This window comes from Corticium candelabrum, chromosome 7, assembly GCF_963422355.1.
Source record: "Corticium candelabrum chromosome 7, ooCorCand1.1, whole genome shotgun sequence".
NCBI classification, from domain to species: Eukaryota; Metazoa; Porifera; class Homoscleromorpha; order Homosclerophorida; family Plakinidae; genus Corticium; species Corticium candelabrum.
Window position 1 is genome coordinate 3,373,770 of NC_085091.1, and position 24,628 is coordinate 3,398,397.

Here is a 24,628-nt window from a genome sequence, read left to right on the forward strand (position 1 = left end):
ATTCGTACAACAGGACTCACTATTTATTAATAACAACAACAATTTGAACCCAAAAATGACAACAAGTATGAAAGCTTCAACCTTGCACAATTAGCTCTAACTCTCGCGAAGCATCCCCTAGATCGTTACTAGCCAAGCAAGTGTACCGTCCTTCATTCTCCTTCCTAATAACATTAAATTCCAGCGACACAAAAAATATCTGCAAGTCTCCGTCGTCTTTAACTCCGTTCGATGTTGAGGAATTCTGGGCTATGACATGGCCGGACAAATCAGTCCAACTAAGCTTAGGAGCCGGATTGCCCGTTGCATAACAAAGAAACGCCATTCTTGCTCCTTCTTTCAATGTCTGACTTTCGGAAGGCTCAATCCCTACAACTTCAGGCCTTATCTCTAGAAAGAAAAGAAGAAAGTTAAACAACGAACAAACAGCTATAGTCTCATTGAGCACCAATTTCAAACGGTGGTGTTGGTTCAACTGTAGGCGGAGACGGTGACAGTATGTCGATGACAAACGGCGATGGCGACGGCGACGAAGACGGGACTTCGATGACAAACGGCGACGGTGTCAGGAGTTCCGTAAGAGGCTCTGTTGTTGGATCAATTACTGTCATACTCACTGTAGCCTTTCCGTAACGTCCGGTAGCTGTTCTCGCCTCGCATGTGTATCGCCCTTCATTCTCCAGCGTAACGGAACTGAAAACCAGATTGTTTCTCCTCACGAATGCGTTCGACGGAATTGGCTTCCAAGTGATCGACGGGAGGCGAACGAGATCGACGTTCGACACGATGCAAGCAAAACTCGCCTCATCGCCGACCTTCTTGACGCTCGAAGCGGGAAAAATATTCACTTCGAGATCTTCGACCACACCAGAGTGACACTGATTTTCTCGCGTGGCGGCACGAACCACAAAACAACTGGGCTCTCCTGCTATGCAGGTGCATTGCTCACAAGTTCCGTTCAATTGCTGAACGATCTCTTCCACTTTCACTTGAACGAAAGCTTTTGTAAACGCTTCGCGGATGTCGGGGTCGTTGGTACGCAGCTGGTTCAGATCCCACGCTCCTCCTTCACGAGCGAAAGCCATTTCGACGTAGTCTGCATATGTGGTCTCGTATCCGCTGTCTGGGAATGGAAATCCTCTGCTCAGTTTACGACCGTCTGCGGTGTAAGCGTTTTTGTCGCTGTCCAAACCGAGCGCCCACAGTTCTCTTCCGTTCTCCGATACTGCAAACAAGTGCTTGACGACAACGTTAAGCTTCACGCCTGCCAAACTCAGCCGATCTAACATCGCTCTGTATGTCAGCAACTTGTCTAAGTCGTCCCTCTCTTCATCAGTAACGAGAATAAACTGTCGCGCTGTTGTTTCTCTTTCTCTAAACGCCAAACTAGTGAGAGCAAAAGCCATGGCGGCGTACCCGTCTTCATTATCCCCCCTTTCCGCAAGTTTATCCACACCCGCAGCAAACTGTGAAGGAGTACCGAAAGCAGGATCGGAGCCAGAACTCAATTCAATAATTTGTCCCCTTTCTAAACGAGGATTGGGATTAGCGAATCCGATAAGAGCGTATCGATTCGGTTCCTTCACACCAACTAAATCCCCTCTTAGACTTTCATCGAGTGACTGTACCATGTCTTTGAGCCACCTGTGCTCAGCCGTCATAGAACGAGATTCGTCGACAATAAACACGACGTCGGCCGACCCGCGTCCTTCGTTTGGATCGCGCTTCGTCAACGTAAACACGCGAATCGACTGTCCAGACGAAACGGTTCTGTTACCAAACACACAAGGCGCTACACGAGAAAGAAGAAAAGAAGAAAATGAGTACAAAAAATCTACGACAAAAGCAATTAACTAAGGTGGAAGTTAGAACACCATGCATATACATTAAATTTATAATTTTTAATAAATGAATTATATTTACAGAAATTGCAAAAATATATATAGGAACTGGATCCATGCCCCGTCCTTCGTACGGGCAAGATACTGACGGAAGACGCAGTGTAAACACGTTACGTGCAATCTTTGTTGCGAAGTCCCGAACGTAATGAATTAATTCGAAACTTGTCTCGCGCTTTTTCGATAGAAATCGACACACTCCCCGTGTAACGCTGGGTACAGAAAACGTGTAGGTTGAATTGGTGCAAATGCAATCAGAATTTGGACAGAAACGAAAGCGCTTGAAGAGTAAGTTCCGTCGGCAAGAAATATTTGATTGCTCGAAGCTTTGCAAATGACGACGACACGTACAGTGTGTACAGGACTGGTGTCGGCGTGTGCTCGAATAAATTGAAATGTGTAGCATTTGCGTCATCAAGAAATTTACGCTGGGGTCGACCCCATGAGAGGAGACCCGGTGCATAACTTTTAAAAAATTTTACGCAAACCTTTCCTTCGCGTGCCGAGTGTGCGCGCCGATTTCGGGTTGCGAAAGGACAAAAGACGTGGCTGCGTATCGCAAACACACACACACACAGACACACACACACACACACACACACACACACACACGCACGCACTCACTCACTCACTCACTCACTCACTCTCACACACACACATACACACACACACACACACACACACTCACACACACTGTCACACACACTCACACACACTCACACACACACTCACACACACACACACACACACACACACACACACACACACACTCACACACACACTCACACACACTCACACACACACTCACACACACTCACACACACACACACACACACACACACACACACTCACACACACACCACACAATTTGAGCTTTATATACACTAGATTACTATAAATACATGAAAAATTAATTTTGTCTTAATTAAACACAAATCACGTTTAATAAAGAATACAAAATGTACAGCAATTAACAATTTACATTTGTTAACTTTAAATATTTATTTTTATAAAAATCTAAATCTGAGTTAGACATATCGTATTTAAGAAAATACATAAAAAATATATTATTTTACATAAAATACTGTAAAATTTATAGCATCTTATATAAATTACAAAATATACAAAAAGAACATTTTATATTCCACCTTAAGAAGTTCACTTACGAAGAACTGTCAACACAGCTGCAGCTGTCTGGACGTTCCCAAACCGGTCGACGGCGTGAACCGTAATCGTAACGGATGTTTGAGCAGATAAGATGGTCAAAATCTCATTGCTCCTACCGCTCAGCAAGAAACGGTCCGAGCCGTCGCCGCGCGACCAGTGCGTGATCTGAACGTCAGGATCTGCGTTGATCAGAGTCGCAGTGAAGTCGATCCTCTGACCTTGGTTGACGGTCGCCACTGCAGGGATGACTGTCACGTTCCATCGTATAACAGCCGCTGCAAGCAATAAAAGTCGAGTTTTAGATATTTCAACATCAACTTAGAAGACAATTGACGTGCACTCACGAACGACATTTAGAAGAACAGTATCTCGAGCGCTCGATCCGGTACCAATAGCTTCACATGCAAATTGCTGGTTCTCTCTAGCCTCTTCGATTGTTAGTGTGATTTTTCCGGTGGAAAAATCCAGTACTGTGATATGTCCGTCATCCGGATTCCAGCTCAGGTGTTCCAAGACACTCAGACCTTGCGTCACTCTGCACTCAAATGAGGCTCTTTCGCCCTCGGTAACGGTCAAAACTTTAGGAGACACCTCTATTACTACGGCCCCTAAAAGAACATGAAAACAGTTTGTGTTCAACGTTACTATTGACTCAAGTGTGAGGGCCAGGTTACAATGCGTTCGCCTCTGCGTCAGCGTGTTGTGTTCACACAAGGCGTTTGCGGTCAAAACCTCAAACACAAAAGTGAACTCGCTCGCCTTGGACGCGGTCGTCTGGCGTCCAACCGCGCGCGTCTCGCATTTTAATTCTTCTTTCCTTTGCGTCAACGTCCGTTTGGAGCGCAACTAGTGGTAGAGACGCAAACTAAAAACGTGTGTTGTCAGTTAAGACTGGTTGACAGTAACTTACAGAGGCCGCGCGTCAGCCCAGCATAACGCCAACGTACAGTCAGCGAGCGTCCTACTGTAAACATGCAACACCTTTCGCCGAGACGCTACGTTCTGACCAGCGTCAAGACGTTGGACTAGACCTGAGCTCTATTCGAGCCTCAACGTAACGTAAACGGGAAAGTGTCCGGTTTCTAGCTACCAATTGGCTGTCGCGCTTTCACTCACGTGATCAAGTTGTCTATGCACGACGATGAATCTTGGTAAGAAGGCATACAGCAACAACAGCGGCAATTGCGTCACGTGCGCTAAGAACGAGCTTCGACGCCGGACACTTTTCGCAGCTGATAAGACGTTACGCTCAAACATGTTAATGTAAATCAATAAGTTTCAGCGTCTGACTACGTTATACGCTGGGCTGACGCTTGGATTGTGTAAGCAACTGTAAACCAGGCTTTACCTAGAGCTAACTCTACCACAGCTGTCTTGCCTGAGCTATAATGAGACGCGTCCACATTGTGACCAAAGCCCTGAAACGTCCTGCGCGTTTGCAGTAAACGCAGACGCAGACGCAGACGCAAACGCAGACGCGAACGCAGTGTGACTAAACCTGTCAAGCCCAAAACGGACCGGGCCAATTGTGGACACCCGGTTAGAGTTAGAGTTAGCATCAGAGTTAGAGATAGGGTTACGGCTGGTTCACAATATGCGACGAGAAGCTGTCCGTCACGATCCATCAAACCACATCAAGGCACTGCTCAAGACGAACGACGGACGGACTGCTTGACGGAGCGTTGACGGACGGATAGAATCGATTCTATTTTGCCCGCTCCATCGGAAGTTGACCTACCGCAACAGGAAATGATTACGTACTGTTACCCAATCAGCAAAGCGCAAAACGAGGATGACAATATGATCATGCAGCACGGGAACGGTAAGTATCGTAACAAAACTCACACGTATTGTGAACACGACGGACAGCTGTCAGTCGCGATCCGTCACGTCTCCGTCGCATATTGTGAACCAGCCTTTAGGATGACGATTAGAGTTAAGAGTGAGGATTGGAAGTAGGGTTAGGATATAGAACTAGGGTTAGGATATAGAAGTAGGGTAAGGCTATAGCAGTAAGTTTAGGATTGGAGTTAAGAACCAGTTTTAGTTGCCCGCTCCGTTTCGGCTACCAAAAATGGACTCCGGTATGCTTTTGGTTGCCAAATGAACCCCGGTCCGGTTCTGGGCCAGGTCAAAATTTCTTTACAGGCTCTTACCGCCCGTCCTTAGAACTCCCGTGTCAGAAGCCACTTCTCCTCCACTCCGTGCTGTACATCTGTATTCCGCAGGACCTTCCACTGGATTGATTGTCAAAACGATGCCGTCGTCCGATACTCTTGCTCCGCCCGATAAACGAGAGCCGTCGCTCAGTGTCCAATCGATGCTGAGCGGCTGCCGGCCAGTAGCCACACAACGGAAATTTGCCGTTTGACCGAGGAGAACAAACTGATTATCGGGAGTGACTCGCACAGCCAAGTCTAAACATCAAAGTACTAATTATTATCAAACATTTATAAGAAGCGAACACCTAACCTGGGCAGCGAACGACTAGACACGAGAGATTGTTCGACTGGCATCGACACTGTTCACACAATCTGCCCTGTACCTCTTTCACCTTCACGGCCACGAACGCTTTCGTGAACGCCTCCGCGACAATCCCACCCGTCTTCAGCTTGTTCAAGTCCCACGCTCCTCCAACCAACGACCAAGCAAGCTCCGTGTAGTCTATATCCGTCGTTTCGTGGCTCGATTGGGGAACAGGAGCGGCGTCCGGACGCTGTTGAAAACTGCTTCCCTCACGTACATACCCGAATCCGTCGCCATCTATACCCAATACTTCCGGCTTCTCGTCGCCTGGTGGTACTCTGAAGTTAGGCAATTCGAACTCGTGAGTAACGACGACGTTCAGAGTTACACCTGAAGTGTTAAGTAGCTGTTTGATTTCTCTCCGGGTTAGAGGCGGTGGCGTGACGACGTCGCGAGCTTCGTCAGTGACCAAGATCATCTGTCGCGCGGCTTTTTCTCGAAACTTGTAGCTCCGCAATGCCGTATACATAGCCTGATACCCGTCTTCCGTCGTTCCGCTCCGAATAAGCTGTGGTACTCCGTACTTGTTGAAATCATCTGCAGAGCCCCATATGGATTCGCCCAATGTGAACACGACGCCGCGAACTCTATCCTCCCGCGCCACACCGAATCCGACCAGACCAAAACGATTCGGTTCGTTTCCGTCCGATCCGACGCCGGCGCTCTTCAGCGCACTATCCAAACGTAGACTGACGTTGACGAGCCATTCGTGCGCTTTCGCCATCGATCCGGACTCGTCGATCAACCAAATGATGTCAGCAGTTGTAGGAACGCCTGTGGCTAAAGAGTCGTCAGCGCCGAAGACGTATGTTTCACCTTCGCCGATGCTGACGTTGCGTTTAAAGCAATTGTCTGACCGACAAAAAACACAGAATGCGATTTATAACAAAAACATCATCACAAACGCGTAATTAAAATAAGAGCACAAAGAAAGTATACAAATCTGAGTGGAAAGACCGGTGTAAACTCTTGGGGAATAGTACAGCCCCGTCGGGGTTGAAGGTGTTGAGACATATCTATGCTGCATGCCGTCAGCTACTGACAAAATGAATACTTCATCTGTAATACAAGGTCTCTGTGCTGCAGCCCGTAGCGAGTCGTTTAATTAAGAAAGCGCTCGCGTCTATTCCCTCCAACAGTTTTAAGACCACGGAATTAAATGTCTTCGACCAACTAAACGGCCAAAACGCAAGGAATGATCAACTCTGCAGTTTCAACGTCGACCCTTCCTGACAGACGTACGGAAGTGTCCATCTAAAACAGACATCGCACCACCGCTCTCGGTAGAGGCGCGCAGTATCCATGCGTGCGTGTGTGCGTGCGTACATGCGTGGTGTGTGTGCATGCGCGTGTGTGTGTGTGTTTGTGGGTGTGTGTTTGTGTGTGTGAGTGTGTGTGTGCGTGCGTGTGTGTGTGTGTGTGTGTGTGTGTGTGTGTGTGTGTGTGTGTGTGTGTGTGTGTGTGTGTGTGTGTGTGTGTGTGTGTGTGTGTGTGTGTGTGTGTGTGTGTGTGTGTGTGTGTGTGCGGTTTTCGTGTTAAGCACCCCATAGTGCAGTAGCCCGGTAACAGCGCTAGCGAAGACAAGACGCCAGCCATCACGACTAGCACACCACGCTAAAGTTAAGTGTAAAAAGATAAAATAATGCGCACACACGCACACACACACACACACACACACACACACACACACACACACACACGCACGCACACACGCACGCACGCACGCACGCACAGACAACCACACAGACACACAAACAAACAAAAATACATAAATACACGCACGCACACGAACACGCAGTTACCGATGACTGATACACGGCCGTCGTCTTCATTCGTTTCGTCGTCTCTCGTCGTCACAACGCAATCATATACGCCACTATCGCCTCTTCGAACATCTCTCAGTATCAAAAATCGTCCACTACCGACAACGACGTCTGGATTACCCTTCTTTATCCATTCGTATCTATAAGGCAATCTACCCCCCTCGGCACGACATTCAAAACGCGTCGTCTCGCCAACATTGACCTCTATCACTCCTTGTGGTTCGACCATGACCACCAGCACAGATTCGGGTCGTCGAGTCGGAGGGAGTGTAGGTTGAAACGTCACCGGATTACACTCCTCTTGAGATTGAATACCACTGATTGCCTGACATCTTGGTATCCCTCTCGCCTGACAATCACACTTCTGGCAAACGCCAAAAATCTGAGTGACAATCTCGCCGACTTTGACGTGAACGAATGCGTCCGTAAATGCCTTCACGACGTCGGCGTCGTCGTTGCGCAACATGTTAAGACTCCACGCCCCGCCACCGGTCGCTATAGCCAAATCGGTGTAGTCCGTGTGTGTCGTTTGGTATGCACTGTCCGGTACGGCTTGACAGTTTTCCTCAAAACCGTAACTTTTCTGATCGACCTCGGTCAATATGTTCGACGGGGCGGCGACATAGCAATTTAGCTCATCGTCGATGCCTAAAGATTGTTGATTAGACGATGTCTCGTATTCCTCTTGGACAATAACATTAAGAACGATGTTGGAGAGAGTTTCAACTTCGGTATTTCTCGGAGGCATCAATTTGTTGAGTATTGCTTGAAACGTCAGATCACCCTTGCCCGGCAGTATGTCGCGGTCTTCATCCGTAACGAGAATAAACTGACGAGCTACGCGAGACGGATCGCGAAACAATCGGCCATACTCGCGAATGGCCGTGTCGATGGCGCTGTAGCCATCTTCGCGTTGGCCGTTCAGCTGCAGCTTTCCTATCGCGGCTTCAACTTCTTCCGCACTAAACATGACCTCATCTCTATCACCACGAACGACTCTTCCCGGCGTGTAGTCAATTGGATTCGCCGCTCCAAAGCCTAGTACTCCAAACTTATTAGGAAGGTCGCTTTCAACGCCAATCGTTTTTGCTTTCAGTGATTCGTCGAGCTGTCGTACCATGTTTTTCAGCCATTGGTGCTCTCCCACCATGGATTTGGACTCGTCTACGAGAAGAACGATATCAGCTGCGGTCTGCACAAAGCTACCGGACCTGTCGATGGCTTCCCTCCAGATTCTTATGCTGTCACCGATGAAGACTGTGTTATTGAAAAAGGTGCAAAATCTTGGAAAGGGTGATTCTGTCGAAGAAGACGCTGTAGTAGGAGGTTGAGTTGTTGTTGGCTGTGTCGTCACTGCTTTAGTCGTGATAGGCGGCGTTGTCGCTGCTTCGGTCGTGATAGCTGGTGTCGTCGGAGGAAGAGTAGGAGCTAATCTTCGGCTGAGACTTGAATCTTGGGCCTGGCCGGCAGAGTTGATGGCAGTGCACACGTACAGTCCAGCATCGTCATCACCTGTCAACACAAATTCGAGTGTGTTTCCAAAGTAGGCAGCACCGAGACCGCCCGGCAGCAGCCCTCCGTCTGCTCGCGTCCACTTCACTAACGGTGTTGGTGAACCGAATGTAATACATCTAAATGTGACTTTGTCTCCATCAGGAGTTGTAACCACTTTAGGATCGGTTCTAGCAGATGGAGGGACTAAAAAAACAGAAAGCGCGTACAAACAAGTCAAGACAAGCAGAAAACGAGAAAGTGCTGTATAATAAGAAAAATGATGATTCTGTAAGGACTTACCATTAACGATGAGATGTCCAATGTCACTGAAATCCCCGTCAGCCGTTGAGACTCGACATTCGTAGTCACCGGCATAACTCGCTATGGTATTCCTCACCGTCAACGTCCTGCCATCGGACGTCACCATGACTTCACTTCCAACTTGTACTTCACGGCCGCCAAAATACCAACGTATTCGTAGTTCCTCTGGTAAATTGACACTTCCTGGTATGACAACCCGACAGGTAAAAACAGCCATTTCTCCTTCATCTTTAGTAATTACGCTGGGGTCAACGACAACTTGTGGCGTCGTCGTCGGAGGAACAGGAGTAAGAGTTGGTAAGACTGTTGTTACATTCACTAGATACACAAAAAGGCGATAATGCGTTATTATTTTGCAGATGCAATAACAAAGACAACCGGCGCGTGCGTGCGTGTGTGTGTGTAAACGAGTCGTTTGTTCAGACCATCTCTTGGCTAAGACCACAGGACGGCAGGCATCATCTATGATGACCAACTTCGAGGTCCAGGTCCAGGTCCAGGTCCAGGTGTGTGTGTGTGTGTGTGTGTGTGCGTGTGCGTGTGTGTGTGTGTGTGTGCGTGTGTGTGTGTGTCTGTGTGTGTGTGTGTGTCTGTGTGTCTGTGTGTGTGTGTGTGTGTGTGCGCGCGCGCGCGCGCGTGCGTGTGCGTATGCGTGGGTTCATGCGTGCCTGATTCCATGCTTGCTTCACATCAGTTGCTATGACATGACGTCTAACCTGGGCACTCATTAGGTAGGATATTGGTCACGCGGCAAGTTGGCGTTGGTATTTCTGAGCAAGTGCATCGCAAGCAACGTTGCAGTTGGGTTTGGATCTCCTCCACTTTGATATTGATAAACGCTTCAGTAAACGCGGTCGCTGTATTGCCTCCTCTTCTCAATCGATTCAGATCCCAAGCAGCACCATCAGTGGCAAAAGCCATTCGAACATAATCTCTAAAAGTGCTTCCATACCCCTTTTCTACAGATGCCCCTGCCATCTTTGTGTATGTCTTGGCAACTTGAATAAAACCATTATCTCTAAAGTCCATTCCCAAAAGCTTTTCGTCACCCTTGGAAAACTTCTGATCAGCTACAACATTGAGAGTAGCTCCAGCACGACGAAGCCACGCCAACGTATAGTTATAGTTGGTGGTCGTATTGAATATATCTCGATCTTCATCCGTCACCAATATAAACTGAAGGGCACAAGATGACCTAAACGTTAACTGGTCCAGAGCAATACCGATGGCTGCATATCCATCCTCAAACACACCATCCAACCGCAACTCTTCTAGAGCAACAACCAATTCCTTATCACTTCCCATTCCGCTAGAATCAGTACCCACAGATATAACTGCTCCAGGCCCCAAAGCAAGATTCTTTAACTCACGACCGAAACCAACGAGACCGTATCGATTTCTTAATGCACCTGACCCTATACCGATATCACCAAGTTTACGCTCCAACTTGGGGACTGTGGATTTCAACCATTCGTGCTCGTCCATCATAGATCCTGACTCATCCACAAGAAAGGCCACATCCACGCACGCCTTTCCGCTTGGATCAGGAACAACTTTATGGTACACAGATCTCTTTGGCACTCCCTGCGTGAGATCAGGATCATTGCATTGTTCTACCACAGAATCAACAAAATTGACAACGGCCATGCTTGACCTCCTACCACGCGTGTTTCTTGCTTCACACGTGTATACACCTGCATCTTTACTGTTGAAATTACCCACAACAAGCTGACCAATACCAGCTTTTGACGTCATGGTAATACGAGACTCGAATGGTAACTTTTCCCCATCTCTTAGAAACGTAATGTCTGGTGTTGGACTTCCTCTAGCCTCACATACCAAACTGAGAGATTCACCAACGTCGACCGTTGAGCTGACAGGTAGACTGACACTGAACACAGGCTCACCTGTACACAAAATCATATCAGCATGTTGCACAAAATCAATAAATTGCCTATTGGCAGAAGCAACAACCAATGTTACCACTGATCTGCATGCAATACATACAGTTGACCCTGGTCTCCTAGTTGATATCACTTTAATTAAACATACAATAAGCATCTTTATCTACCTAAGAGCAATTAATTCATACAAGTTGGTCTAGAATTAGTCACGTGATCAGACACAAATCAAAATGAGTAAGTTTAGCTAAATCATACTATGGATGGGTTAGAAATAGTATAGATTGTGCCTGACAGCTACAGCCACCTTCTGCAGCATAAAGCTGCTGAGACAACTGAACTTTCACTTATCACACACTGCATTGTCCACAGCACTTGCAAGTCTCCTTAGCATTTCTCGGTCTTCTTAGCATTTCTCGGTATTCTTTCAGACACATAGATGCCTGCGCAACTGTCTCCTCCTCATGCACTGTTCTATTAATTGTGTGTCAAGTCAACATCATACAGTACAATTTACAAGTGCATTAGTTGTCAGAATGATTCTGAAACACTTTGCGAACAATTATTGCCCGTTTGACAAATCTGACTGTGAACAATGTGCTGGACCACAACAAATACTACACAGCAGGGTTCAATACTTAGAAACTAGAATCCATACGCTGTACGATGCTATTACAACCTCAAAGTATCACATCCGAGATTTTAGCACCTGCTCTAAACTTAATTAACTAATGGTCTGTGGCTTTCCTATCTGTTTATGCAGTGGGTTTCTTCTAAGAAAAGAGCTTGTTTCTCAGACCACCCTCCTTCTTCAATAGCATAAATATAATTAACGATTAACCACTATACACAAACATAGCCTTACTGCAGATACGCTCATCTGTGCCATCTAGACAATGCATTGTACCATCACAAAATTCCGCTAATGGAACACATTGATGATTTCCACACCCAAAGTGTGTAGAAGGACAATATGAACCTGGAGCTATAGAACCTAGAGACCATCAATTCAATCAACTGATTCAATCCCTGGGTATGAGAATGCACATACCACAATTTTGCTCATCTGAACCACCTGTGCAGTCGTACTCTCCATCACACACCCAATCTCTTTTGACGCATTGATTTTGGGAACAAGAAAACTCATCTGACTGGCAAGTTTGTGCTGTAAACAATATAAGTTAGCCACACTTGGTACAACAGTATAGTCACAGGTGTGACATGAATACTGCAAATGAACAGAGAAGACAAGCAAACTGATACAAACAAACCAACTATGCGAACATGCACAAATAGACTAAAAGAGTTACTGCGTGCATGCAGACAGACAAACCAAACAAAGTATCCCTAGTGCAACAAGAACTATAAAGCAGATAAGTTAAAAAAGCATCTAGCAAAGCAAGAGCAATATCTAATGACTGTTACCTTACCAGATAGCAAACATAAAGCAGCTGCTTCATCACTTTGATCATCACAGTCTACTGTACCATCACAAACACGGGATAAGTCAATGCATCGTCTCACACATGAGAATTCCTTTGAAAAACATCTGCCATAAGGTCTTCGATCTAAAAAATGAAATGTTATAAGAACTGTACTTCTTTCCACTGTCAGTCTAAGAGTCTTACCACACCCAATTTCATCCTTCCCATTAGAACAATCACTATAACTATCACAGACTTGCTTTCGACGAATACACTCATTCCCTCCACAATTGAACTCACACTGATCACCTAAAACAACAAAAAGCCCATACAAACAGAGGTATTGTAACCAAAAAATATGTACTACCTAATGCTGTGACTTTCAAGTCAACTGTCAGAACAAGAACTTGTCCAGAAGACCCTATCGCAGTAAGTTGGTATCTTCCAGTATCTCCAGGCGTCACCCCAGTGATTTCAAGCACTGAGCTTACATTATAGTTAGCTATTCTCGAGTTGGCTGGAAGAGACTTCCCATCATGTCGATTCCAATCAAACTCTACGCTGTCACGTGGGATGGTCAAACTTGTAAAGCGAACAACTTCACCCTCCACTGTATCAATTGTGTTTGGATAAAGAATGACATGTGGCAATGAGACAACTGTTGATATTTCTGTTGGCATTTCTGTTGCTGGAGTAACAATGTCCTCAACACCTCTTATACCCGCGACTCCAAGCTCTGAAAGTTGATCATTGACAAGATCAAAATAACGAAGAAGCTCTTCTGCTCCAATAGGCTCATCTGTATCTTTGGTTTTAGCAAAGATCCTAACAATCCTAAACAGAATATAGTTGATAAAGTATACACTGCATTTCAATAATTATTAGTATATTAACATTTGCACTGTTCACTCCTTTATCAACATAGTCACTTCCAGTACTAATAACGTTTTAGGTACCCCACAAACAGACTAATAGCAGTCTACATGCTATGATGAACAACTTGACCACTCTCATATGCAAATAAGTGTGTGTGTGTGTGTGTGTGTGTGTGTGTGTGTGTGTGTGTGTGTGTGTGTGTGTGTGTGTGTGTGTGTGTGTGTGTGTGTGTGTGTGTGTGTGTGTCTGCCAAGGAAGAACCAATTGAATGCCAAATTCAACATCAAAGATTGCAGTGGTTTGATGATTTACAACAGATGAACGTCTCTCATCCACAGAAGTTGTTGCTGAGAAGCAAGTTCCATAATGTGAAATGCCCTCAGTATGGTCCAAAGAACAGGTTGATTGATACCATTCAAGGAGACCTGGTGTCATTGAATATTGACCCGTCACAAGCCAATGACCGCTCTTCTTGGCGAAAACTTCTGCGATGCCGAAGCCCATAGTGGGTATGGCGGAATTCCAGGTTCCAAGTGTGTGTGTTTGTGTGTGTGTGTGTGTGTGTGTGTGTGTGTGTGTGTGTGTGTGTGTGTGTGTGTGTGTGTGTGTGTGTGTCCACTAAACACTATTTATGTTATAAACAATTTACAGCTATCCATAACAAAAAACATACCCAGACACAAAACCAGAAGTCTCAGACTCAAACTTGAAATCATAACCGGCCGCCAGCATGACGTCTTCAAGTAAACCAAGAAGAACGTCCAGGTCCAATGGCCCTGCCAAAACCAATTCCACTATTTTTGCAGGAGCAATTCCTGATCCTAGAGCAACAGCTAATAAACACAACACGTCCCATTCACTGCTCAACATCCACGCTTAAACATAGTCTGATTACCTCCACTGACGTCACTCCCACCAATGTAATCTTCATCGTCCATAGGCAATTCCATTTCATCCTTAACATAACAAGTAGGCGTAGTCAAAACAAATCAAACCACGCCTGTGGGCAGGGCAACAATACAGAGTGTCACGACCCGACAACCTCTGCTTCCGGATCAAACGACCAGATTCTGCTAAAACCTGTACTACTAATGCACGTCGACTACTACAACATCTTAGTCAAGGGGACATGAACCAGTCAAGATCAAGTGAAGACCAAGTTGCACGGCTAGAAGATAACCAAATTTGCATCACAAAACAGCTGAAACCGCATAGTGATAAACTAGCAACCAAGGCTGCACAATACAGTGAAGCAGAGCAATGCATGACTAAACCCGATTACAGCACATACAAACGACTTCAACGGACAAAAGGAAGGACGTCATTGAAACTCCTAGATCTCGTTCATCGACGCTCCAGTAATCGACACTCTAGTGTTCCCAATCTACAAAGACGATGCTCTAGTGCATGTATGCACTACTGACCTGCTGACAACGAACGGCAAGCGCCCACAACAGCAACACCGTGACCGACACACCACAGGGAGACACCATCATGTCAACAAGCTCAACACAGTTAGCACCAACACTCCTTCTCTTTGCTTGCAATCCCAAACGACAAAACGTGCAGAGACAGCGATCGACACGACCACAAGACGAAGAACCCACGAGATTCGACCGCTAGGGGCGGACGATTGGCTAAGAAATATGAGGAATGAGCTCATTAGAATAAGACCGGGCATTGGCTGGTGTCAAATGACAAAACGAGACCGCCCCTTGTACGTCCCTCCATATACCGTCATGTGAGAATAGGCCGCGACAGAATTCATAGTGCTTAGCATTAGGAGATAGGAACCATAACAAGATACCTGAATCTCAATTGCATTAGTTAGAATTTGTGTTCAAAAATCGAAAATATTTATACAAAATCGGATATTCTAGATAATCACTTAAAACGTTAACTATCTCGATTTTTCCCTACATACAAATAGGAGTCCAGAGTCTAGTGTTTAGACCGTCCAGATCCGACAGGGAGATACGTTTGACCTATCCACTCTACTGCGCCCGCCTACACGCGGACCTCCTCTGCCCAGCAAACGGGTGTGGATCTCCTCAGCCGCCAACCGGCTGATACCGGTTGTAAACACGAGGAACGCTGAGAACGAGAACAAGACGAATTGCTGCTGGACTGTAAGTCACGCCCATCGGATGTACACTTGCAAGCTTGTCGTGATCACACTTCAGACTACACTGTGTACACGTCTGATCTCGTCATACGTTTATTTCATTATTCAAAGAGGAATTAAGAGTGAGGAGTAGAATGTCTTTCCACAAGAATCAGAGTCTCTCCTCCCGTAAATTGTCCACTTCTCGTTGCAAAGCCTCAAAAGGTTATCTGTAGATATTATTAGAGATGTGCTAGCACGACATATCCATATATTCCAGTTACAGACCTACACACATGCACTTACAGTCACTGCATGCTAGCTATGCAAGCAGAAAAAATACAACTCTGACAGTGGTAGCATACAGGCAACCAGAGAACCAAACAAAAACCAGCAAACAAGAAAACAAGCTGTTCAACCGTCTTTTTCTGACAGTCTTCTGTGTCATTTGGTGCATATTTGTGCTCAAACTGTCTGTTACAAAGGTACCCTAAAGTTTCTGGATCATGTCTAATCCCACTGCCAAATAAGTCAACAATCAAAGTCAAGATACATACCAATCTTCAAACAACTCAATTCACACTAACACTCTGTTGAAACACAAAATTACGTACCACTCAATGTGTCATTCCTGCTGATCAAACCGTCCTTATTTCAAGACAGTACTGAGTACATATGGCTATGGTTGCACTTTATGTCAATTGTCTGACCAGATTGTCAACTATCTAGACACTAATTAACTAAGCATGATACTCACCAACCAACACATTGGCAATACCTCATAGAAGGTTCTTGCCAATCAAGAAGTTGACATTATCAGTACAGGTAAATGCCACTGTCACCCCAGCTTGAAATAAATAAACAAGCTGTGCAACTGCTGGCAAGAGTTGATATAACTGAACATGGGAACATAATCCCTTTGGTTCAGCCAATTCCCTGTTGTTTTGATCAGACAAACAAACAAACAGAGGAAGACCCACAAGAGCTAACAAGTTAACCAGCATATGGCCTCAACATTCTCTCACAAACAAGTTACAGAGTGTACTGCTGGATATCTTAGAAACAAACAAAACAGAGAGCATCAGTATTGCTCATTCCAATGTGTATACTGTACATGGCCCTAACACAAAACTGCAGCCCAAGGCAAATTAAACAAAAGCTATATTCAACACAGTTTCTGACACAAAAAGCCATTCGAAAATTTGAGGCAAAATGCAATGCAATGCCACACAAGAAAATTAAGACAGACAGACAAACAAACAGACACACAAAGATTGTCTTGTTGGACAAAGAAACAATGTACAGAAACCGGCAGACAAGACAAGCACCCAAACAAAATTTGTAAAGCATCAACCCACAACTATGATTACCTCTAATACCTTCTCCTGACTCTAAAAATGACAGTGATTTGACATGCCCACATTAGAGGCAGATGACATATATTACCGTATTTTCCCTATTACATAATTTCTCATTTCAAACTCTTAACTGTATGATTCAAACCATACCTCTCAAGCCTGGTTCACAATATGACACCAACGCTAAGTTGAGCGTCAAACTTCAAATAAACCGCCTCGACGTCGGCGGCATCCTTTGATGTTGACGCCGACGTCAACGCTGGAATAGGATTCATTTCTATTGTCGACGTCGACGTCAACGTCGGCGTCAATATTGTGAACCAGGCTTCAGAGTCATGCCTCTAGCCTCTCCTCTTGCTGACTCAATCACTTGAATTCATTCCTGGTCCAACTACAAAACTGTTCATGTCAACCAGCTGAAGTCCAGACTGTAATCCATTAGGAAAGTGTTTAGTTGAAGATTTGTCACTCCTTAATTGCCAGTTGGGAGCTAGAAACACTCTTCTTCCACAACAAACTTGATGAGAAATTTAACTTCATCCAGACATGAAGATCAAGTAGAAGAACAAAATTGTTCCAGTAGCTGTGCAGTGACTGTTTAACACGAATCAGCAAGTAGTGCATGCCATCTGAAAACACATCATATTATGATAAACAACAGCATTAAACCAAATCAAACAACAAAAACTAGAAAAATCCCACCACCTACAAGTGTTCAACAATTTTGGTACAAATTAGAAATCACAGTAATACTACACTACGACTTTCTTATTAATTAGAAAGACATTGTGCAAAATGTGACCAGTTAGCTACTTGTTTTCATCATTAGACACCACGTGAATTCTAGCTTCACTGCACGGGCTGTTGTTTTAATTGAAAACCGAGCTCTACCACTCACCTCTACCACAGTCTGTTGCAACTGAGAAGTCCAACATCACACAAACAAGCAAATTAAAAGTTCAGATTCTAATTACTTTCTCATTGAATTGACACCCTCATTTGCTTAACTATATGCTACTGGATGTTAGCCTTGCAGTTACATGCATTTTCAGTCACTTTCCATACATATCATCTTTAAACTATGCAACTAGTATGTACATCAGATCACCTGCTAATGGCTGCTCATATCAATGCAGTTGTTTTCTTAAATTAAGATACATTAGAGTGTCATTTCTGATGAATCTATGTAAATACCAAATGCACTGTTACTGTCTTAAGTTTGATCTCGAATTGGAATAATATTTCAGTTAGAAGAGAGATAGTGTGATGCCCATACTACTACTGACCAAACGCATCTCTATTCACAGAACAAAAGTAAAGAAAACCAACAAAAATCACAACTACCGTGTACTGACAGTGACTTTCCAGGTTATTTTGACAAGACATTCTCGAATGTTTGAGTAGACTTGTTATTTGAGTGGTGTCACAAAGTGGTTTTAGGTTAATCAATTCTGTGAGAGACTGCACCAATGTCCAAACATAATCTATTAAAAATAATAATAATAATAATACACACATGCGTAAACCCAGCATAATTCACTAAGACAACCTGCATACACAACAACCAGAACTCCTACCATCTTATTTTGCCTTACATGTTTTGCTCTAAGGCCAAACCAACTACATTTTTTGATGTTCGGATATTTGGACATGAAACCTGGACCGACTAATCAAAATAAAACTAAAAAGTAATAATCATATGACATTTTGAGCATGTGCAGTTTCATTGCAATGCATTCATTAATGTTACAAAATACTTAAACAGAAAACAAAAGACACTAAAGCAAAAGACACGGATACCAAGCAAAACACGGTAACAGTTGCTGGACCACATGCACTAGTACTGTTAACACTTGCAGAATCATTGATATTTAGTCATACAATGTATATATATATATATATATATATATATATATATATATATATATATATATATATATATATATATATATATACTACCAAGTCATTTTACAGCAAGCATGATATCATTGCGCATCCGCAAATCAAAATCTATTTGGTTAAGCTCAAAAGTGGACCAGCAAATCCGAGCATCAAGAAACTTTAGAAACATTTTCATCTACACTCTCCTGCCCAGGATGAGAATAAAGAATTTTGTATAACTTATTATTAAGCATGCTACAATACACTAATCAACAACAAACAGCAACAGCTACAGCTGACAAAATTAAATCTTATGGCATGTGGCCACTTCTCTGTTGTCTCATAACGAGATCACGACTCTAAGTTGCAGCAACAAAAAACCTCCAACTGTGACCAAGTATGCCTGCGCCTATTGAGTGCTCACACTGTAAGATTGCATGTATAAAAGATAAATTAAGTGCTAATCAACAAAGTCAAAGAAAACCTTATAGTGTTTACTAGAATTTACTAAGATATACCAATAAGAATGCACCCTCTCGCAACAGCTTGAAGGTGATACTTTAATTAAATCAATAAACCTTTCCTCCATCCCCGTTTTCCCATTCAAAATAGCCAACGTAGTTTTAGTTCTCTCATTATTTCTCTCACTGCATGTTCTGGGATGCCGTGTCCTAGCTTGAGGTAATTCCATCATCATCACGACTTCAGCACTAGCCATCGCGCTTCATCAGTAATCTCTCGAAAATTGGGACGTTCTGTATCCTTGCTCAATCCTGTAGCTACAACCCCAGCACTACACAGCAAAGCCGAGTTACGACCAACGACCGATTAGACTGACAACCGGACGTACAACTCGCACTACACAAAATGGCGTTTACAATATCACGTGACCAAAATCCCAGAATTACCGTGTCGCTGCTGATGGTCCGTATTATTGCGAAGAAGGCATTAGAAAATTCCGTCTATGAAGCCTTTGGCAAACCAATTTTTGGCTCTTGGAGACTGTCATATGACACTGTTGGCAGCCCCGGCGAGACGGCTACGGCGCTACGGCCATGGCCGTAGCACTTTTGAAGGTTCATTTCCATTTTTGGTTGCAAGAACAATTATATTTCTTTGCCATTCGAGCTCTCGTCTTGGCATGTTAGGCGGTCTGGGTTCCGAAACCTAGTCCGGGACCGTGTAGGAAAGGCACGTGTACCTCACGCGGACGATTTCATGTCTCTTGCCTTCCCATTGTGCCCCGACGTGGGTGGAAGGCCTAATCAGCCCAAGAAGATTTTATTTCCTGCAGTTGAGTTTGGAAAGGAAAAAGTAGTCCGCAGATCCTTCAACGAGAAATGGTTTGATCGCTAGACTTGGATTCATTGGGACGCAGAGACCGAACGAGTGTTCTGTCACCTATTTATTACAGCAATTAAACAACTGAAACTCCAGCCGACGGGGGCAGAACCTTCGTTTATTTCCAAGGATGTCCAAATTGGAAAGATGCCTGTGGTGTTTGCGAGGCATGAAAGATCTTCGTTTCACAAACGTGCAGTTGAAGCAGTTATCACTCTTCCAGCTACAACAAGAGATGTTGCAGATAGTCTGTCATCTCAAGCAGCCCAGACTAACAAAGAACATCGCTCATGTCTTTTGAAGGTGATGGCCTCGCTGAGATTTCTCGCTAGGCAAGGACTTGCAATTAGAGGTGACGGTTCTGGTGAAAGAGATGGAAATTTCAGTCAGTTAATGGTTCTGTTGCAAAGCTCTGATGATACACTGAAAGGTTTTTTGGCAAAGAAAAGGGATAAATATACTTGTCACGACGTTCAAAATGAACTACTTCAGATTATGGCCTATCGAATTGTACAAGACATCGTAAATAGGATCAAATCGTCAGATTCATATTTCTCTATTATGGTTGATGAAACAACTGATGTCAGTACAACCGAGCAAGTCGTCTTTGTTTTGCGTTGAGTAGACAATGACCTAGAACCCCACGAGGAATTTCTAGGTATCCATCAAACTGACTCAATTGATGCAAATACTTTAGTTGCGATAGTGAAGTACAAGGACATCTCGATACGGTTCAATCTTGACATGAAGAACTGCCGAGGTCAGTGCTACGACGGTGCTGCTAACATGGCCGGCGTTCGCACTGGAGTCGCAACACAGTTATTAGCAGTCGAGCGAAGGGCATTATACACGCACTGTTATGGACACTCCCTCAATCTAGCATGTCAAGATACCATTCGCAAAATAAAAGTCATTAGAAATGCCTTCGATATGACTTTCGAGTTATCAAAGCTGAAGTATTCATTGAAAAGAAATGCTACCTACAAGAGAATAAAAGATGAGTTATCACCTGGTAAGCCTGGATTTCGTACCTTGTGTCCAACAAGATGGACGGTGAAATCAGACTCTTTGGCAAGTGTCGAGGCTAACTATTCTGTGCTACAGAATAACCTCGAGGAGTTTTCGCAGATGGCTCGAAGAGACTTTGAAGCGTCTGCCAAAGTAAACGGAGTGGCAACCGAGATGACAAAATTTGATTTTCTTTTTGGTGTAATGCTTGGAAGTAGGATACTTAGGTTAGTTGACAACCTAAGCTGTACATTGCAAAAGAAGGAACTGTCAGCTGCAGAGGGCCAGGTTACAGCAAATGTAACAATCAAAGTGATATCTGCATTGAGGACTGATGAAGAGTTTGATATATTCTGGCAAAACGTAGTGAAGAAGTCTGAAACTGTGGATGTAAGCGAGCCTATGATGCCACGGAAGAGGGAAGCTCTAAACCGGTATGAGGCTGGTATTGGCGAAGGCAGCCATCCCGAATCTCCAAAGGATCTATACCGGATTACCTATTATACAACAATTGACGGAATTCTGTCTTCTATTAGAGATCGCTTCGATCAACCCGGTTATAAGATCTATGCACACCTTCAGAATTTGCTAACCAAGACCGCATCCGCAGACGACTACAGTGAAGACATGGAAGTTGTTGTGAGATTGTACGAGGGAGACATCGAACCTGCACGCCTCAAGAGCCAGCTGGAAATTCTTACTGCTGAGTTTCAATCTCAGCAAGTTTCTGAAGAGGGAACAGTCAATAAGCTTCCAGTGACTTTTGGTCAAGTGAAGGACCATCTAATTAGTCTGGGACATGGGAGAGAACTCTTGAGTGAGGTTGTGACAATATAACGCCTGATTCTAGTTATGCCAGTGTCTAACGCCACAAGTTAACCGTCATTTTCCGCTTGTCGAAGAAGAGTGAAAACGTACTTGCGTGCAACTATGAACCAGAGCTGATTAAATCATCTAATGATACTAACTGTTCATAAAGAACTGACAGACATGTTAGATCTATCTGCATGCGCAAGGAATTTGTTTGTGGAAACGAACACAGACTTTATGTGTTTGGTAGATTTCTTTAGTGCAATTAACATTATTGTTGTTCACACAGATGACCAGCTATCTCTGACCACGCCTACTAACGTGCGCTAGGTCGTAGCACTTTGGATTTGCTTCCGCCTGGGCTGGTTGGGGTGTAGCCATGTTTGAGACTAGATAATTCACTAAAACTTCTAGATAGCTTTGAATCAATGATTTAGACAAAGTTGTGCATGCTAGCTCAAAAGAAAGTGCTTAAGTATTTACACATATATATAATTTACTATTTGCAAATCAAAATATATATAATTACTCTGTAGACTAAAAATTAAGGTGAGGCATAACGACACATATGTAAGAACAGACAAACTACACTAATCAACTTATTACAATCAGTTTGTCTCCATCATTTACTGGAACGTTTGTCGCCATTTGGTAGTTCTAGCGGCATGGTCTTCGCCACTACGACCCCACTGGTAACTTTGAGAAACTTCGATGCAAGTTCTGGGACGTATTTCTCTAGTCTCCATCCGGTTGAACTCACCCAAACTATAGCTCAACAAACTCTAGTCCAGTTGTCGGGACGGTGGATTTAGATAGTTTGTGGAGTTAGGATAAGCTCAACTGGAATAGATTGTGGAGCTATAGAGTAATTAACCCGGGAGAGGTCCACAACTTCAACCGGATTAGGTTGTGGAGAAATCTATCTATACTAAGTTCAATATTTCTTCTTTCACTCTTCGGCACAATAAACAACTTGGAACTCTAGTTTGTCAATGGTATAGCTCGATTTGTAGACTATCAGCTACCGTTTTCGTCTGTTCACATTAACAATATCCTAATACTAGATGGGCTTTGGCTGGAGAGTCTGCAAGAGACAAACAATGCAGTCGCAGTGGCGTAGCTATGGGGGGCCTGCTGGCGGCTTGGTCCCCCCAAAAAATTCGGCTACTTTTTAAATTTTGATCCTATAGTTTGCAAATTGCAACCAATGTTTTCAAATTCTATATTTAGCTAGCCGTTAGCGATTGTTAATGGCGCTGGTTACAGTAATATTAATTAAATCGTTTCTATTTTCCGTGAAGTAAATTGCCTAACCCTGTCGGCACAGGCCATCGATCAACATTAGCGCGCGTTCTTAATGCGACATCTTGGCTTTCCCTAAATTATGCAAATTTAAGAAAACAGTCTTCCCGGAAGCGACACGGAAAGGACTCTATATTATCTTTCTTTAGGTCTAAGTGGTAAGTCAGTCATAGTTCATTGCCTATAGGTTTTAATTCATGCATATGGGGCAGTAGGCGTCTAGTTGCTGATCATACGCTGCTGTTCTACTTCGTTTCAGCTCGCATTGTACAGATGAACAGAGGAACATCTAGTGTCAGACGACGATCTTACACCATATACGGTTTCTACATTTCTACCGGCGGTATGGTGGTCGGTACAGGGAAGCAGCTCAATGCATCCGCATGGCTGTCTTTGAACCCTTCGTATTGCAGATCATACTGATATCCTGCCAATTTCAATGCGTAACAGCGCATACTGCATGCATATGATGCCGTGGCTGGAATACCTTTCTCTGCCTTGAGTAAACCCAACAGTGGTTTGTGATCTGTGAGCAACGTGATGTTGATCCAAAAACATACTTGTAAACTAAATAGCAAAGCTAACCCTTCTTTGTCAATCTGCGAATATTTCTTCTCTGTGTCATTCAGTGAGCATGAGGCGAATGCAATTGGGCGCTCGCTCCCATCCCCGATCTTGTGTGATAATACGCTTACCAAACCATATGGTGAGGCATCTTTTCACAAGCCAACAGCAAGTGCTTGACTGGATCACAGTGAGCAATACTGTCGTAGATATCAACTGTCGCATTGCTTCTTCAAAGGCCTTGCTCTGCTTCTTATTCCATTCCCATTTCGCTCCCTTGTAAACTAACTGATGTAAGGGTGCTAAAATGTTGGGCAAGATTAGGCATATCGGTTATATGTATTGTACATATAGCAAAGCAGAGTGGTAAATATACAACCTAGCTGGCGACGAGAACGAGATTATAGCTGAACATGAACTAAACCCGGAACAGGAAAGACAGCAAGCGACTCTGCAAGCGGAATCGGATTTCTCGCGACTAGTCCTACCATGCAGTCAGTCGCTTCGAAGAGTACGAGGCGTCGTCCAAAGAATGAGGAGTCTATCAGGAAAGACTAGAACAGTTTCTTGTCGCGGACGGGATCGCACATGAAGATGTACACAGAAAGCGCGTCATATTGCTAAATTATTGTGAAAAGGCGACATACCATCTGATTCGGAGCCTAGCCTTGTAGCACCTCAAACACCAGCCGACACACCGTACGTGACACTCTGCGACAAGCTGCAGAAGCACTATAGCCCAATACCAACAGTGACGGTACAGCGATACATACACATGTTCACAACAACCAGGTGAGGAAATGGCAACGTTTGTAGCTAAATTACGAGAG

General features: G+C 44.2%; 2 protein-coding genes and 1 long non-coding RNA gene across 4 annotated transcripts; 1 reads left to right on the top strand and 2 right to left on the bottom strand.

The window, feature by feature from the left end:
* Position 1: 1 nt before the first annotated feature.
* LOC134182191 (uncharacterized) lies at positions 2–15,116 on the bottom strand. Its single transcript, XM_062649565.1, has 17 exons — positions 14,855–15,116; positions 14,326–14,386; positions 14,104–14,263; positions 12,922–13,388; positions 12,759–12,863; positions 12,561–12,698; positions 12,182–12,295; positions 11,996–12,124; positions 9,946–11,136; positions 9,209–9,547; positions 7,394–9,112; positions 5,538–6,443; positions 5,222–5,482; positions 3,410–3,673; positions 3,065–3,340; positions 449–1,792; positions 2–390 (listed from the first exon to the last, which is right to left on the bottom strand). Exons 1-17 carry the CDS (start codon positions 14,924–14,926, stop codon positions 77–79), a joined length of 7,860 nt encoding a protein of 2,619 aa, XP_062505549.1. The 5' UTR covers positions 14,927–15,116; the 3' UTR covers positions 2–76.
* A 126-nt stretch (positions 15,117–15,242) lies between these two features.
* LOC134182660 (uncharacterized) lies at positions 15,243–19,905 on the bottom strand. 2 transcript variants are annotated; one of them, XR_009970381.1, is made up of 4 exons: positions 19,682–19,905; positions 19,422–19,566; positions 18,237–18,376; positions 15,243–17,521 (listed from the first exon to the last, which is right to left on the bottom strand). It is a non-coding gene; the product is annotated as an uncharacterized LOC134182660 (long non-coding RNA). The 2 variants fall into 2 exon arrangements; XR_009970380.1 differs by lacking the exon at positions 19,682–19,905 and having other exon boundaries at positions 19,422–19,624.
* A 953-nt stretch (positions 19,906–20,858) lies between these two features.
* LOC134181691 (zinc finger MYM-type protein 1-like) lies at positions 20,859–22,124 on the top strand. The gene has a single exon (XM_062648958.1). It carries the CDS (start codon positions 20,859–20,861, stop codon positions 21,957–21,959), a length of 1,101 nt encoding a protein of 366 aa, XP_062504942.1. The 3' UTR covers positions 21,960–22,124.
* The last annotated feature ends 2,504 nt before the right edge of the window (positions 22,125–24,628 follow it).

Excerpts from the sequence above, each read along its gene's own strand:
- LOC134181691 (XM_062648958.1), top strand. The coding sequence starts at position 20,859 with ATGAAGAACTGCCGAGGTCAGTGCTACGACGGTGCTGCTAACATGGCC.
- LOC134182191 (XM_062649565.1), bottom strand. The coding sequence starts at position 14,926 with ATGATGGTGTCTCCCTGTGGTGTGTCGGTCACGGTGTTGCTGTTGTGG. Across the intron at positions 6,444-7,393 it reads CGGCCGTGTATCAGTCATCG|ACAATTGCTTTAAACGCAAC; the intron begins GTAACTGCGTGT and ends TTTGTCGGTCAG. Across the intron at positions 1,793-3,064 it reads AGCTGTGTTGACAGTTCTTC|CGCCTTGTGTGTTTGGTAAC; the intron begins GTAAGTGAACTT and ends TTTCTCGTGTAG.